The sequence below is a fragment of the Silurus meridionalis genome, chromosome 4 (genome assembly GCF_014805685.1).
Source record: "Silurus meridionalis isolate SWU-2019-XX chromosome 4, ASM1480568v1, whole genome shotgun sequence".
NCBI lineage: Eukaryota > Metazoa > Chordata > Actinopteri > Siluriformes > Siluridae > Silurus > Silurus meridionalis.
In genome coordinates, this window is record NC_060887.1 from 41,849,621 (window position 1) to 41,867,178 (window position 17,558).

The following is a 17,558-nucleotide window of genomic DNA, read 5'->3' on the forward strand; positions in this document are numbered from 1 at the left end:
GTGTGTGTGTGTGTGTGTGTGTGTGTGTGTGTTTCTTAAGAAAATTGTGTTCTGTAAGTGTCCTGCCTCATGTCTCCTCCTGCATCATGTCTCCTATATAAGCTGAAGTCTCGTAGCTCCTGAGTCCTGCTCAGTGTCGCTGCTTATTTATTTATTTGTTTTGTTTTGTGCATTTCGGTGATCCAGTTGTCGGTATTTTGTTTTGGTTTTGTGTTATGTTTGTGGATGTTGCAGTTTTTGGGATTTTTCTCCTCTTTCGTTTCTCTCTCTCTCGTCCTCTTACCAGCTCTCACGCCTTCTCTCCATCTATCCACCATTCTTCTCCTCTACTGGCCTACAGCGATCAGGTTCGCCACAGACACCTGTACACAGGTATACACACACACACACACACACACACACACACACACACACAACATTAATACTACTACCATCAGTAGGTGTGTACAATGTTACTCTTTAGACTCTGACACTTGTGCTTGTTTGTGTATTTTGTTTGTGTATGTGTGTTTGTTTGTTGTGCAGATGGTAAACTCCACGGCCTGTTTGTTGAGATTTTATCTGATGGCAGTGTGTCAGCGACTCAGACCCAGACTCCATACAGTGAGTGTGTGTTTGTGTGTGTGTGTGTGTGTGTGTGTGTGTAAATATGTGATAGACTTGTAGTGTGGTATTAAGAAAATTGTCAGAACTTTTGATGTTCCATGGAACACCATAAAGACCTTCATCAGCAAACACTGGACCACCACAGTGTCATCACCAAGAAAAGGACGTCGGTCTAAAACCTGTAAGACGTAATTAAATACGCTGCAGGAACATCTGATGAGCCCTGATTCAAGTTTCTAATGTGGGTCCTTCACATGTGGGTGATGGCGAAGTGCGAGAGAGAAAGAAGCCTTGTCTCTGAAAAATCAACCAAACTCAAGTAGGATAGACAGAGTGATGAGAAAAGTAGGCAGGAGTACAAGGAGATGCGGCAGCAGGTTAAGAGGATGTGGCGAAAGCCAAGGAAAAGGCATATGAGGAGCTGTATGAGAGGTTGGACACTAAGGAAGGAGAAAAGGATTTGTACCGATTGGCCAGGCAGAGGACCGAGCTGGAAAGGATGTACTGCAAGTTAGAGCAGTAAAGGATGGAGAGGAAATGTGTTGACTAGTGAGGAGAGTGTGTTGAGAAGGTGGAGGAGTATTTTGAGCAGCTGATGAATGAGGAAAATCAGAGAGAGAAGGTTGGATGATGTGGAGATGGTGAAGCAGGATGTAGATAAGATTAGTAAGGAGGAAGTGAGAGCAGCGATTAAGAGGATGAAGAGTGGAAAGTCGGTTGGACCAGATGACATACCGGTGGAAGCGTGGAGATGTTTAGGAGAGATGGCAGTGGGGTTTTGACCAGATTGTTTAACAGGATTTTGGAAGGAGAAGAGCTTCAGAAGGTGGAGGAATTCAGGTACCTGGGTTCAACAGTGCAAAGTAATGGAGAGTGTGTTAGAGAAGTGAAGAAAAGAGTGCAGGCAGGGTGGAGTGGGTGGAGAAGAGTGACAGGAGTGATTTGTGATAGTAGGGTATCTGCAAAATTGAAAGGGAAAGTTTATAGGGCTGTGGTGAGACCTGCGATGTTGTATGGTTTAGAGACAGTGGCATTGAGTAAAAGACAGGAGGTGGAGCTGGAGGTAGCAGAGCTAAAGATGTTGAGGTTTTCGTTGGGAGTGACGAGGATGGATAAGTTTAGAAATGAGTTTATTAGAGGGACAGCATGTAGGATGTTTTGGTGACAAGGTGAGGAGGCGAGATTGAGATGGTTTGGACATGTGCAGAGGAGGGACATAAATTATATTGGTAGAAGAATGCTGAGGATGGAGCCACCAGGTAGGAGGAAAGAGGAAGGCCAAAAGGAGGTTCATGGATGTGGTGAGGAAGACATGCAGGTAGTTGGTGTAAAAGAGGCAGATGTAGAGGACAGGGTGGTATGGAGACGGATGATCCGCTGTGGCGACCCCTAATGGGAGCAGCCGAAAGAAGAAGAAGAAGAAGAAGATAAATAGTGTATCAGAGAGGCAGAGTCTCTCAGGAGTAAAGAGAAGTAACTCCCAAAACTTCAGCAACTGCTCAAGTCAAGTCAAGAGGTTTTTCTTTTATTTCTTCTATACACAGTGATACACAGTGATACACAGTCAAACGAGACAACGTTCCTCCAAAACAACGTAGAGCTACAACACAACACAAGCTACCAAGCTCTCCTCAGATCCCAGACGTGTACAGACAGGAGACATGGTGCTACACAGTGGGAAACACATTCCAAATGACCTCAGTTTACAGTTTTGATGTTTTTTTGTTCTATTGGGAATAAAATAAGGGTTTATGAGATTGACAAATTATTGCATTCTGTTTTTATTTATATTTTACACAGTGTCCCAACTTTTATGGAATGAAGTTGTATATACAGAATGTATGGATGTGTGTGTGTGTGTGTGTGTGTGTGTGTGTGTGTGTGTGTGTGTGGAGGAGGGTGTTTATGAATGAATCAGAGTTATCATTTACACAACAGTTTTGCTGTCAGTAATCAAGCCGGAAAACCAAACATGGTCGTAAACACTGTGTGTGTGTGTGTGTGTGTGTGTGTGTGTGTGTGTGTGTGTGTGTTTCTTAAGAAAATTGTGTTCTGTAAGTGTCCTGCCTCATGTCTCCTCCTGCATCATGTCTCCTATATAAGCTGAAGTCTCTCGTAGCTCCTGAGTCCTGCTCAGTGTCGCTGCTTATTTATTTATTTGTTTTGTTTTTGTGCATTTCGGTGATCCAGTTGTCGGTATTTTGTTTTTGGTTTTGTGTTATGTTTGTGCGATGTTGCAGTTTTTGGGATTTTTTCTCCTCTTTCGTTTCTCTCTCTCTCGTCCTCTTACCAGCTCTCACGCCTTCTCTCCATCTATCCACCATTCTTCTCCTCTACTGGCCTACAGCGACCAGGTTCGCCACAGACACCTGTACACAGGTATACACACACACACGCACACACACACACACACACACACACACACACACAAACACGCAACATTAATACTACTACCATCAGTAGGTGTGTACAATGTTACTCTTTAGACTCTGACACTTGTGCTTGTTTGTGTATTTTGTTTGTGTATGTGTGTTTGTTTGTTGTGCAGATGGTAAACTCCACGGCCTGTTTGTTGAGATTTTATCTGATGGCAGTGTGTCAGCGACTCAGACCCAGACTCCATACAGTGAGTGTGTGTTTGTGTGTGTGTGTGTGTGTGTGTGTGTGTAAATATGTGATAGACTTGTAGTGTGGTATTAAGAAATTGTCAGAACTTTTGATGTTCCATGGAACACCATAAAGACCTTCATCAGCAAACACTGGACCACCACAGTGTCATCACCAAGAAAAGGACGTCGGTCTAAAACCTGTAAGACGTAATTAAATACGCTGCAGGAACATCTGATGAGCCCTGATTCAAGTTTCTAATGTGGGTCCTTCAAATGTGGGTGATGGCGAAGTGTGAGAGAGAAAGAAGCCTTGTCTCTGAAAAATCAACCAAACTCAAGTAGATCTTTCTGAACCATATTGCACAAAGTGCCATGGTTGAAATATGCCAAGTCACAAAATTTCAAGCTGCTCTTCTTCAGCTTTCTTAGAACTGGGGCATTTTCAGGATGAAGGGAATCACGAATCATTACGCACAAGGAACTAAAGAACACCTCCAGATCTACACAGGAACGATGAAACCAAAAGCAGGTCCATGTTTCTGGAGGACTGAGGCAGAGCCCAGACCTGAATCCCACTAAATATCTGGTGGGTGACCTGAAGTAGGAGATGTTCTTAAAGTTTGATGGAGTTAGAATGTGTTTGCAGGAAAGAGTGGGAAAGTATAGCCAAGTCCAGCAGAGTCCTGCTGAGAGTGAGACCACCAAAAACATAAGAACATCAAAAGCTGCTTGAGAAGACCGTTAGTTGGGGGAGGGGGTATTGGGGGCGGGTTATTTTTACTTGTATTTTCACATTGATGTCTTTATATCCATTGTGTGTGTGTGTGTGTGTGTGTGTTAGCGGTATTAGAGCTGAAAGCTGTTCGAGCAGGTTACACGGTGATCCGAGGTGTGAAGTCAGACCTGTACCTGTGTGTGAATGCTGCAGGACTCTTACATGCTGTGGTGAGTCACATGACCAAACCTCTCTTCACTTCACCCCAACCAACATTTTGCACCTTCTGAGTTATTTCCTGGTACTTCATCTTACAAATCCCCTCTTTACCCTGTCACTGGAAAGCTAGCTTCTCTGCATTCCCCATCACATGGTCCCATCAGGTTCCTCGCTCACTGGCCAGGAACAGAATTCTGGGGTTCTCCTCGAATCACACACTAGACAGTGGAAGTGATTTGAGTGATCTCTATTTCTGTGGTCATGAGAACTTCAGGTTCTTGCTCTTGGTGTGGTCTTCTTACTGTACCCTTTCTCAAATCTATCTGGCATTTTCCTCTCATCTCCAGGAGGCTCCGCCCACAGAACTGTCTCTCACTGAAATGTTTTTTTTGTTTTCTGCTCCATTCTGCTGTTTTACCCGCACATTTACCCAGCACATGTTTGCTCCTCATATTATTAATGTTGGGGTGTGTGTGTGCTCTTACAGAGTGTGTTTGTGGATGCTGACTGTTCCTTCAATGAGATGGTACAGCCAGATGGTTACACTCACTTCCTGTCTGCTCACCATGGACTTCCTGTGTCCCTCAGCTTTAATGTTCCCCCTGGCAAGCACACACTCACCCTCTCTCGCTTCCTTCCACTTACCACTGACCAGTTTATGGAAAAACAGGAATCTGCAGAAACATCCAGCTTTCTATCTGCTCCAGATTTTGATTCAGATGATCCACTGGGAGTGAAGAACACACATCAGAACCCGAGGAGTCCACTGTTCCACATTAACCAATAGGTTTGTAGATCAGAAGTCGAGGACGAGGACATTGCTCCTCCACATGGACTAATAGAAACACAGAGCAGTGCGGCTATTTGTGTAGACTTGCACTAATGACGTGAAATAAGTATATTTATTTATTTATTTATTTATTTATTTATTTATTTATGTATGTATGTATGTATGTATGTATGTATTTATTAATAATGCACTGTTTGTGAGTTCTAATTTAAAATTAAAGTCTCTTTAGAGGAAATATAAGCTTTATAATGATTTCTTTAATACAAATGCTGATTATTGGATTAATGAATGAAATCGTTCACACTGAACTGCTGATTCAAATAAATAAACATGCACTTTATTATCTTTCCTTTTAAATGGACATCATTTCAAATCTCTTTTTCTTTATTTAATATGTTTACTGGAGAACCACACACTATTTATTTGACATGGATTTTGCTATTTTGTAAATGATATACACTTTATTAGGCTTTTTTGTCTGGGTGAAGGACGAGGAGCCGAATGAATAATCTTCACTTTTGGTTGAAAAACGCTTGATTGTTGAACATTTCATTGTCCTGAAGTGCTCTGATATCATTACAGTAGCCAAGTATTTTATGATATTTACTACTGCAAAGTAATAATCTTCTTCAGAGGAACAGCCTTTCTCACCAACTTTATGTTCCAATACGGCACGAGCTGATGGGATATAGATGTTTTACCTCAAAGTGATGACATCACAGACCATTATCTCATACTGTACACACTACCGGTAGAGCAGATTAGCCGTGTTGCACCACGTTATCGACTTGGTAGGACTATTGTTCCGATCACTAAGGACAGATTCATAAATAACCTGCCTGATTTATCTCAATTTCTCACTAAACCCATAACTACTAATAATCTTGATGAGATAACTAAGAACATAGACCTTATCCTCACTAGCACATTAGACACCATTTCCCTATCCGGTTAAAAAGGTTAGAGAATTTCAAGCTGCTCTTCTTCAGCTTTCTTCAGAACTGGGGCATTTTCAGGATGAAGGGAATCACGAATCATTACGCACAAGGAACTAAAGAACACCTCCAGATCTACACAGGAACGATGAAACCAAAAGCAGGTCCATGTTTCTGGAGTACTGAGGCAGAGCCCAGACCTGAATCCCACTAAATATCTGGTGGGTGACCTGAAGTAGGAGATGTTCTTAAAGTTTGATGGAGTTAGAATGTGTTTGCAGGAAAGAGTGGGAAAGTATAGCCAAGTCCAGCAGAGTCCTGCTGAGAGTGAGACCACCAAAAACATAAGAACATCAAAAGCTGCTTGAGAAGACCGTTAGTTGGGGGAGGGGGTATTGGGGGCGGGTTATTTTTACTTGTATTTTCACATTGTCTTTATATCCATTGTGTGTGTGTGTGTGTGTGTTAGCGGTATTAGAGCTGAAAGCTGTTCGAGCAGGTTACACGGTGATCCGAGGTGTGAAGTCAGACCTGTACCTGTGTGTGAATGCTGCAGGACTCTTACATGCTGTGGTGAGTCACATGACCAAACCCTCTCTTCACTTCACCCCAACCAACATTTTGCACCTTCTGAGTTATTTCCTGGTACTTCATCTTACAAATCCCCTCTTTACCCTGTCACTGGAAAGCTAGCTTCTCTGCATTCCCCATCACATGGTCCCATCAGGTTCCTCGCTCACTGGCCAGGAACAGAATTCTGGGGTTCTCCTCGAATCACACACTAGACAGTGGAAGTGATTTGAGTGATCTCTATTTCTGTGGTCATGAGAACTTCAGGTTCTTGCTCTTGGTGTGGTCTTCTTACTGTACCCTTTCTCAAATCTATCTGGCATTTTCCTCTCATCTCCAGGAGGCTCCGCCCACAGAACTGTCTCTCACTGAAATGTTTTTTTTGTTTTCTGCTCCATTCTGCTGTTTTACCCGCACATTTACCCAGCACATGTTTGCTCCTCATATTATTAATGTTGGGGTGTGTGTGTGTGTGCTCTTACAGAGTGTGTTTGTGGATGCTGACTGTTCCTTCAATGAGATGGTACAGCCAGATGGTTACACTCACTTCCTGTCTGCTCACCATGGACTTCCTGTGTCCCTCAGCTTTAATGTTCCCCCTGGCAAGCACACACTCACCCTCTCTCGCTTCCTTCCACTTACCACTGACCAGTTTATGGAAAAACAGGAATCTGCAGAAACATCCAGCTTTCTATCTGCTCCAGATTTTGATTCAGATGATCCACTGGGAGTGAAGAACACACATCAGAACCCGAGGAGTCCACTGTTCCACATTAACCAATAGGTTTGTAGATCAGAAGTCGAGGACGAGGACATTGCTCCTCCACATGGACTAATAGAAACACAGAGCAGTGCGGCTATTTGTGTAGACTTGCACTAATGACGTGAAATAAGTATATTTATTTATTTATTTATTTATTTATTTATGTATGTATGTATGTATGTATGTATGTATTTATTAATAATGCACTGTTTGTGAGTTCTAATTTAAAATTAAAGTCTCTTTAGAGGAAATATAAGCTTTATAATGATTTCTTTAATACAAATGCTGATTATTGGATTAATGAATGAAATCGTTCACACTGAACTGCTGATTCAAATAAATAAACATGCACTTTATTATCTTTCCTTTTAAATGGACATCATTTCAAATCTCTTTTTCTTTATTTAATATGTTTACTGGAGAACCACACACTATTTATTTGACATGGATTTTGCTATTTTGTAAATGATATACACTTTATTAGGCTTTTTTGTCTGGGTGAAGGACGAGGAGCCGAATGAATATTCTTCACTTTTGGTTGAAAAACGCTTGATTGTTGAACATTTCATTGTCCTGAAGTGCTCTGATATCATTACAGTAGCCAAGTATTTTATGATATTTACTACTGCAAAGTAATAATCTTCTTCAGAGGAACAGCCTTTCTCACCAACTTTATGTTCCAATACGGCACGAGCTGATGGGATATAGATGTTTTACCTCAAAGTGATGACATCACAGACCATTATCTCATACTGTTCACACTACCGGTAGAGCAGATTAGCCGTGTTGCACCACGTTATCGACCTGGTAGGACTATTGTTCCAACCACTGAGGACAGATTCATAAATAACCTGCCTGATTTATCTCAATTTCACACTAAACCCATAACTACTAATAATCTTGATGAGATAACTAAGAACATAGACCTTATCCTCACTAGCACATTAGACACCATTTCCCCTATCCGGTTAAAAAAGGTTAGAGAACAAGCACCTGCATCTTGGTATAATAGTCATACACATGCCCTCAAGAGAACAGCACGTAATCTGGAGAGAAAATGGAGGAAAACTAAATTGGAGGTATTTAGAATTGCGTATAAAGACAGTATGCTCAGCTACAGACAGGCGCTAAAAGCTGCTAGAGCTGAACACCTGAGCAAACTTATAGAAAACAACAAAAACAATCCCAGGTTCCTTTTCAGTACAGTAGCTAAACTAACTACAAATCAGGGCTCTGAAAATTGTGTTCCATCACAGTTTAGTAGTGACGACTTTATGATTTTCTTCACTGAAAAAATAGATAACATTAAAAAAACAATTTTGGCAGTTCAACCTCTGAAATCATCTCCTGACACAGTCCCACCTTTAACTCCACAACTACACTGTTTTACATGTACAGGACAGGAAGAGCTGTATAATGTTATTATCAAAGCTAAATCAACAACATGTCAGTTAGATCCCATTCCAACTAAACTACTAAAAGAAGTGTTACATACAGCTGGTGAGACTCAATATTATTAACTCCTCACTATCTTTAGGTTACGTCCCTAAATCCCTCAAACTAGCAGTCTCTCATTAAATAACCTAATCTGGATCCAAACACGCTATCGAATTACAGACCAATTTCAAATCTCCCATTTATGTCTAAGATTTTAGAAAAGATTGTCGCTGCCCAGTTCTGTTCCTACTAACAAGAGAACAATATCTTTGAAGAATTTCAGTCAGGTTTTAGGCTCCATCATAGCACAGAAACTGCTCTAGTTAAAATAACTAATGACCTGTTTTTAGCTTCAGACCAAGGCTTCATCTCGCTGTTAGTCTTACTAGATCTTAGTGCTGCATTCGACACTATAGATCATGATCTTCTCCTAGATCGCTTACAGAATTACATCTGCATTCAGGGACAGGCATTAAGCTGGTTTAAATCCTACCTGTCTGATTGTACAAATAAATGAGTGTGTTAAAGTATTAAAAGACTGGATGACCCATAACTTTCTACTTTTAAATTCTGATAAGACGGCGATTTTGCTCATCGGCCCAAAAACTAGTACACAGAAGCTCCAGCATTTCAACCTGCATTTAGAAGGATGTTCTGTAACTACTAGTTGAACAGTTGAAAAGATCTGGGAGTTATTTTAGAGCAACTTGTCTCTTTAAAATCACATCAACCAAGTTACAAAAACAGCTTCTTTCACCTTAGAAATATTTCTAAGATAAGAAACATGTTGTCTATATCAACATCTGATGCAGAGAAGCTCGTCCATGCGTTCATGTCCTCCAGACTGGACTATTGTAATGCATTACTAGGTGGATGTCCTGCATCATTAATAAACAAGCTTCAGTTAGTTCAGAATGCAGCAGCAGAGTTCTCACAAGGTGGAGAAAATATCACCATATAACCCCAATCTTCTCATCCCTACACTGGCTTCCTGTTAAGTTTCAAACCCAGTACAAACTACTGCTTCTTACCTACAAAACACTAAATATCTCCTTGTATCTCTTTTAACACGCTACAATCCGTCACGCTCCCTGAGATCGCAAAACTCTGGACTTCTAGTAGTTCCTAGAATAGCAAAGTCCACTAAAGGTGGTAGAACATTCTCACATTTAGCTCCTAAACTCTGGAATAGTCTTCCTGACAGTGTTCGGGGCTCAGACACACTCTCCCAGTTTAAGTGCAGATTAAAGACGTATGTTTTTAGTGAGTTCTACACATAACACACATCACATCATAACCTTGTGCTCCAGAACATCTGATCACATCCACATTATCAACTTGTGCTGTTAATATCATGAACAGCAGCTACGCTAATTCCTCTCCACTGCTTCTCTTTCTCTCCCATCCCGAGGCATCCTGAGGTTGCTCCAGCTCCAGTCACCTCCCACCTCATGAAGATTGTGGACCTTTAAAGAACTAGATGCTGAACTTGCAAACATCCTGAACCATCTAGAGACGTTCCAGTGCCATATGAATCTCACCTCATGTGGAGTTTGGACACTGGACCTCCTGGAGTGTTTAAAGGCTCTGGCATGGAGAAGCTGGTGTTGGATCTGTGATGATCTCAGATGTTGAGCTATTTTATGAGATGCTCAGTAGCTCCTAGTTTTATAACCATAATGACTGTAAAAGACTAGAAAGAACATCACTCATAATCACACACTCCAGTGCTCATGTTAGTTCTCACTCTCCAGTGTTCTGTAGTGTTTAAAGACTATAATCACACTCTTGATGTCACCCAAATGAGGATGAGGTTCTGCTTTTGAGTCTGGTTCCTCTCAAGGTTTCTTCCTCATAACATCTAAGGGAGTTTTTCCTTCACCACAGTCTCCATGGTGCTCATCAGGGATAAACACACACCATTCACCTTCACTGTTAGGTTCTGTAAAACTGCTTTGAGACGATGTGTGTTGTGAAAAGCGCAATAGAAATAAACTTGACTTGCTATGAATGTAAATGTGTAGCTCACAAAGAAAATAATACACACATTTATTTATTTGTTTGTTTATTTTTATCTAACCACAACCCTACGTAGCTCTGAACACATCCACAGTAATGTGAGATATACACATGAACACACATCCCTGTCCCTCAGGAGCTCACTGTGAGAGATCTGACCTTCTCTCAGGCTTTTCTCCACCACAGTATCAGAGTAACACAGCAGTGTCTGTGAGCTCCAGGGTTTCATACAGGCCAGTTAGCAGTGATGATCATGAAGGTAATAACCCTGCGCTGATGGAGATAAAAGATGAGGATAGGTAGTGATGTTCTCCCAGTGTTGAGGGAACGAGTTACAAATACGCACAATAATATTTACATAAATCAATCAAAAACCTATTATTATTATTATTATTATTATTATGCTGATGAGAAGAAGGAGGTGATGGCGTAATGGGATTCTCCCTATAGACTTGTGCTCACCACAGTAACACGTGGTTTGAGGAACGAGTCACTGTGGTTAGTTTTCGAGTTCTTACCCCAACAGCTGTACACTGGCTTTGTAGTTTTAGCACTGGTCATGACATCACTTCCTGTCTCCTTTATCGCTTCTTCTTCAGTGGCTTCAAGCATCCTGCCCCCAAACTCTAATGCTGTGGGCTGATTGGCAGACAGACGAGTGTCAGAATTGTGATTGGTGAAAAGGTTTGATTGTTGGACTTTGGCTCCACCCACTACACTCCCATCATCCTGTAGAGTGGAGTTTGGAGCGTTATACTGAATCTCCTCATAGATGCACAGCTCCCTCCCTGAGTGGTCAGAGTGGAACATCATGTGACTGTCGGCATTAGTTCCTATTGGCTGTTGGGAGGGGGGGTCTGAGGGATTAGGAACGTTTTGATCAGGTAATGGTGTTGTGGTCATCTCCCCTCTAAAGTGATCAGGATTACGTGGCAGCTCTGAATGCTGATTGGCTGCTGTGTCTGAATGCTGATCTGTTGATGTCTCTGATTGCTGATTGGTTGGTAAAAGTTCCTCCTCCTGAATGTTCAGAGGAATGAACTCCTGCCAGTGGCTGGTGGAGAGAAACCATTCTGCCCTCTGATTGGTCGTAGAGGAGTGGGTCACTCTCTGATTCGTTACCTCGGGCACAGTCTTATTTATCGTGAGTGTCGAAATGTGACTGGTTGATATGGCTGCAGGAGCAGTCACTGAGTCACTGAAAGAGGGAGGGGCTTCAGGCACATCTCTCTCAGTCATCTGCTTGTTGCCGTGGTTACAGGTTTTATCATTGTGTAGGGATTCTGGGGACCTTAGAGCTTTCACACAAATAAGACTTATTAGAGAAAGATACATCAACACACACACACACACACACACACACACACACACACACACAGACTTACAATGTTTGGCAGGTCTTTTGGCATCAACAAATTTCAAAGGATGAGCCGTGTCACTCCGTCTTAAAGCACTGAGAAAGAGAGAGAGAGAAACGGATGACAAAATGTTTCTGTGTGCTGTTTGTTTATCAGTGAATGGATGAATGGATGAAGGTCTTGTCAGTCACCTCTTCAGTACTCTCTCTTTGATGCGTTCCACTCGTTTCAGCTTAGCGTGTCTTTCTTCGGAGGTCATGGCAGGATCAGATTCTCTGTTTCCAATACACACATCAACCTGTAACACACATAAACAATATAGGATTAAAATGCCTTTGTACTTTATTGTCCACTAGGTGGTGTTTTGAGTTCAGTCATAAAGCACACAGTGGGCATGTAATGTGCACACCTCTCAACACACACACACACACACACACACACACACAGCCCTCTTGATGTCAGTAGTATTTGCTCAGACGTGTTACTATATTGCTGTGATTTTACATGATTGTTGTGTGTGCGTTTTTTTTATCTGTATTTTGCACCTGTTTCATTTTTTGGTTTGCTGAGATGATCACTAAACTTTCCCACCTTTACCTGCATGTGTGTGAGCCTTTATTAGATGATTTTAAACACCATAAAGAGTTTCTTGCTATAGAGACTGATTAATGAGCTGATGTCAAGTTTTCTCCAGGAGCTACGTATGTGCTGCACCAACATGGAGCACCTGTCCTTTAACAACCCAAAGACATAACTATCATTACACTCCATCAGAGCTCCTCAAACTGGACTGAGGAACTCTGATCAGAGCACAATGTACCCTGATGTCCAGCTTCCGATGCAACCAGAGAACATTTAACATAGTTTATATATCGTCAAACCACCTTCATACTGCACTCACTGCAGCTGATCTCCCACCAGGAACATGTGCTCTGTGTGTGTGTGTGTGTGTGTGTGTGTGTGTGTGTGTGTGTGTGTGTGTGTATACATGATCACTCTGTTCTTCTAGTTTATAGGCCAGTGTGTATAGTTGATCCTCCTCAAGGTTTGATTCTTCCACACACACTCTTTGTGCAGTGAGAGCTGATGGAAGCTCCGCCCTCATCACGTTCATCAGACACACAGGAGACGAGTCAGACGGTGGGCGGGGTTTATCAGCTACATTCGTCTGATAATCCGGGTTTCTGTTCCTCCTATTATTTTGCTTGTTCTGCTCTAATCTCCCGAGCATCTGATCTCACACACACACACACACACACACACACACACACACACACACATCAGTCCACATAATCAAATTTACATCAATCATATTTCTAGACCAGAATTCGGATCATGTGAACTTGTACCGCTTTCGAATGATCGGACTGTAGATTAGTCTCCGCCCCTAAACACAGAGACTGACATTCTGCAGAACAAAGACACGTAAAAACAAAAACAAAATGTGTGCGTGTTTGTGTGTGTGTGTGTGTGTGTGTGTGTGTGTGTGTGTGTGTAGAGTGATAGAGAAGTGTGTTTACCTGCACTGGGTGTGTTGGTGTGTGTAGAGGAGTGTGTGCTAAGTGTAACAGGGCTGTATGGCAGCTGTGTGTCAGAGACAAAAGCATAATAATAATAATAATAATAATAATAATAATAATAATAATAATAATAACAGTTTTTTTCTTTGTTTACTCACTGTGTACTTTGGCTCCGCCCACTCTGGCATCAGCTTTGCGGTCTCATTAGTGTTATTTATCTCCAGAGGTAGTGGGGGTCGAGCTGGTGCTTCTAACTCCTCCCCCTAAATAAAGAAAATAAGTAGTATTTAATTATAACACACACACACACACACACACACACACACACAACTCACCCAGTAGTGCACACTTTCCTCTGGATGAAGAGATAAGTTTTGAAGGAGTGGAAACACTAAGAATAAAGAAGTAGAATAAAAAATTAAAGAAACTCATTCACAGTGTGTTGATGATCATCATCTCCTGCTTGCTGGACTGGAGAACGTTGTTGGAATAAAGGGAACAGCTCTCTCCTGGCTCAGGTCTTATTTGACTTATCGCTATCAGTTTGTTGATGTAAATGGTGAGTTCTCCACACTCTCTGAGGTAAAGTTTGGTGTTCCACAAGGATCTGTCTTAGGCCCACTGCTTTTCTCTTTCTATCTGCTGCCTCTGGGTGAAATTATACATAAACATGGGATTCGCTTCCATTGCTATGCTGATGACACACAGCTGTATATTTCAGCAAAGCCAGATGAGAGAGATCAGCTTAACAATGTTGAGAAGTGTGTAAAGGACATTAGACAGTTGATGCTTAATAACTTTCTTCTGCTATACTCAGATAAGACAGAAGTACTTTTACTAGGACCACGTGCAGGTCTTATCTTGATGACAGCTGTGATTACGCACTTGTTGGAGTGTGTGCAGCCATCAGTGCTTTAAAACGACTTCTATTGGGCTTCAGACCACTCAGAATATCATCCATCATCCAGATCTGCTTCTGAGCCCTGGAACGTTCCTGAAAGTGGGAGAGAGAGAAATAGAGAGAGAGAAAATCTCAAACAGGAGTTGCACAACAGGGATGGCATTTTAGAGACCCTAAAAACAAACCTGAAAAGCCCTCAAGCCCCCACAATTTACATATCTCTAATCGTCACATTTACATTTACTTTTGCAGCATTTAGCAGAAGTCTGTGTCCAGAGCGACATACAAAAGTGCTTTGAGTCTCTAGCAATGAATAAATCCACACTGGTACGCAAGATTACAAACTTAAGATAAATTAGACTACAACTTTCGATTTTTAAAAAGCTAACTTTTGACATTGCTAATTTCTAATAATTGCTACCGCCAAGTCTTCACCACAGCTGACCCAAGAGCTCTCACAGAAAGACACACTGCCAAACTCATCATTCATACAGGCACTAAGAGCAGAACAGGAGAGAATTGGAACCCTGGTGTGCAGAGCTGCAGGAAGAGTTGAAGAGACAATCCCAAAGGCAATAATTGTAATATCCACCCTTATAGCATGAAAAGACCACCCAGACACTATAAAAAAGTCACCTCTGATATATCAATAGGATGTGACCAAATACCTAATGCACACGTGGTCCACCACACCAGCATCACACCTCACCACCTGTATGACCATGTGCACCTCAACAAGCACAGTTTAAAAGACTTTCCCAGGTCACTGAAAGATGCAGCACTGGGCAGACATACACCTCAAACTCCACCACGGATACAGAGCACCCACTAGAAGACCATCAGCACCCTCTAACAAAGCACAGCCAAGGAACACCCTGAACCAGCCAAGTCAACATCAACCTTCTTAGAGCTCCCAACCAACCAGAGCAGCACCAGGCAGAACATCACCTCAACACCCTTCAGTCCTGCCAACCACACCTGAGAGACAGCAGCACCAATACCCCGCAAACACCAACCGATTTAACACCACAAATTTCACTAACATGCGATTAATGCAGCACGCATTTCTGTTTGACATTTTTATTGAAAAAAAAAAGAAATATAAGAATGATAAAGAAGGCGAAATTTAAACATTAAATGCAACACTTTTATTCATCACATCCTTCCTTGACTCAGATATAAAAAAAATTAACTCCAGTCAAAAAATATTTCTAATCACTGAACATTTATTTTACTGATGTGCCAATTCTCAAATCAGCACCAAAATCTGCCATGACGCACACATCCTGCAATTAAACCCGTCCATGTGGAAACAGCAAAAGTCCTGTTTGATGTCCTGATGATTTATGTCATTTAAAACACCATAATTACATAATTACATTTACAACAATTCTTTTCCAAGCTGCCCTGAAGTTTCTGAAAATGTAAAGGCGTGTAAATTGCTCAATGCAAAAAAACAAGAAGTACTTGGGAACCTGGTTTTATCCTGTGTGCGGAGGTGGGAAGTAACGGAGTACAAATACTTTGTTACTATACTTAAGTAGATTTTTCTGGTATCAGTTTTTACTCCACTATTTATTTTTCAGACAACTTTTTACTTTTACTCATTACATTTTTACACAAATATCTGTACTTTTTACTTCTTACATCATCATCATCATTATCATCATCATCTTTTCTCTGTTCTATATGTAGATCTTCAGCCTGGACACATTCATTAGGTAACAACATTTTTAATGCTTTTTGTATTAATATATATATTATTTATTATTGGCTGTCAAAATAAAAATTATTAGATTTTATTAACACTATCAATTCAGCGCACATTTCTCTTTTTACCATTTTCATAAAAAAAAATAAATAAATAAATAAATAAATATAAAAGAGGCGAAATTAAAACCTCCAGCAAAACATACACTTATTCATGACGTCCCTTCTTTACTTAGATATACAATAAATAAATAAACTCCACCAAAAAATATTTTTAATCCGTAAACATTTGTTTTATTTATGCGGCAAGTCTCAAATCAAACACCAAATCCGCCATGTTTTACACAATTTACCCTCTGGGTGGCGTTTTGTGGGTTTTTCTCTCATAATGGAGAAACGAACTTAAATGACTGTCTTTATTGATCGTACAGATAAAAACAATTCATCATTTGAATCTGTAAAATGTCTATGATTATATATAAAAGCTTCTTGACTTGACTTGTAGAGGTGCAGTTTTTTCACTCTTCTCCTCTTCTTCTTCACCTTTAAAGCCATCATATAGCCCCTCATCCAATGCTGTCTAGCTACACTGTCCCCCACCAACACCTTACAGTCTCCTTCAGGTTGCATCTCCTTCACAGAACATAGTCCACCCGTGTGCACCTTCCTCCACTCTTATACGTCACCCTATGATCCTCCTTCTTCTTGAAATACGTGTTCACCACTGCCATTTCCATCCTTTTAGCAAAATCTACCACCATCTGCCCTTCCACATTCCTCTCCTTAACACCATACCTACCATCACCTCCTCATCACCTCTGTTCCCTTCACCTACATGCCCATTAAAGTCTGCCCCAAACACCAATTTTTCATTCCTTCTACCACTTCATCTAATTCACTCCAGAATCTTTCCTTCTCCTCCATCTCACAGCCAACTTGTGGAGCATAAACACTGATGACATTTATCATCAACTCTTCAACTTCCAGCTTCACGTTCATCACTCTATCAGAAACTCTCTTCACCTCCACTACACTCTTACTGTACTCTTCCTTCAGAATCACCCCTACACCATTTCTCTTTCCATCCACACCATGATAGAACAGTTTAAACACCTCCAATGTTCCTGCTCTTACTCCCTTTCCACTTGGTCTCCTGAACACACAACATCTCTACCTTTCTCCTCTCCATCATATCAGCTATCTCTCTCCCTTTACCAGTCATAGTACCAACATTTAAAGTACCAACCAGAACCTCCACTCTCCTCCACTTCTCCTTTCCCTGCTGTCTCTGTAGACGTCTTCCTCCTCTCCTTCTCCTCCTTCAGCCAACAGTAGCACAATTTACACTGGTACCCTGTTGTTAATGATACCTGTGGTGGTCGTTGGTAACCCGGGCCTCGACCGAT

At 41.3% G+C, this 17,558-nt stretch overlaps 3 protein-coding genes across 8 annotated transcripts in view; 2 read left to right on the top strand and 1 right to left on the bottom strand.

Annotated features, from left to right (window-relative positions):
* The first annotated feature begins 213 nt into the window (after window positions 1–213).
* On the top strand, window positions 214–5,279 carry LOC124384988 (fibroblast growth factor 19-like). 3 transcript variants are annotated; one of them, XM_046848025.1, is made up of 4 exons: window positions 214–372; window positions 526–603; window positions 4,057–4,160; window positions 4,637–5,279. In XM_046848025.1, exons 1-4 carry the CDS (start codon window positions 216–218, stop codon window positions 4,934–4,936), a joined length of 639 nt encoding a protein of 212 aa, XP_046703981.1. In that variant the 5' UTR covers window positions 214–215; the 3' UTR covers window positions 4,937–5,279. The 3 variants fall into 3 exon arrangements, with proteins under 3 accessions (XP_046703981.1, XP_046703982.1, XP_046703983.1); XM_046848026.1 differs by lacking the exon at window positions 526–603 and adding an exon at window positions 3,155–3,232; XM_046848027.1 differs by lacking the exons at window positions 214–372; window positions 526–603 and adding exons at window positions 2,652–2,985; window positions 3,155–3,232.
* An 864-nt stretch (window positions 5,280–6,143) lies between these two features.
* Window positions 6,144–7,563, top strand: LOC124383825 (fibroblast growth factor 19-like). The gene is made up of 3 exons (XM_046846151.1): window positions 6,144–6,201; window positions 6,344–6,447; window positions 6,929–7,563. Exons 1-3 carry the CDS (start codon window positions 6,144–6,146, stop codon window positions 7,226–7,228), a joined length of 462 nt encoding a protein of 153 aa, XP_046702107.1. The 3' UTR covers window positions 7,229–7,563.
* A 3,129-nt stretch (window positions 7,564–10,692) lies between these two features.
* The window catches only part of si:ch211-234p6.5 (pleckstrin homology domain-containing family A member 7), a 38,410-nt gene continuing 31,544 nt past the window's right edge, over window positions 10,693–17,558 (bottom strand). For all 4 annotated transcript variants that reach the window (XM_046847303.1, XM_046847305.1, XM_046847302.1 and 1 more), the window contains 9 exons: window positions 14,427–14,535; window positions 13,877–13,932; window positions 13,700–13,804; window positions 13,542–13,605; window positions 13,371–13,429; window positions 13,010–13,252; window positions 12,213–12,319; window positions 12,049–12,116; window positions 10,693–11,961 (listed from right to left, as the gene is read on the bottom strand). In XM_046847303.1, coding sequence (XP_046703259.1) covers window positions 11,108–11,961; window positions 12,049–12,116; window positions 12,213–12,319; window positions 13,010–13,252; window positions 13,371–13,429; window positions 13,542–13,605; window positions 13,700–13,804; window positions 13,877–13,932; window positions 14,427–14,535 — 1,665 coding nt within the window. In that variant the 3' untranslated portion in view covers window positions 10,693–11,107. The remainder of the gene's footprint in view (window positions 11,962–12,048; window positions 12,117–12,212; window positions 12,320–13,009; window positions 13,253–13,370; window positions 13,430–13,541; window positions 13,606–13,699; window positions 13,805–13,876; window positions 13,933–14,426; window positions 14,536–17,558) is intronic.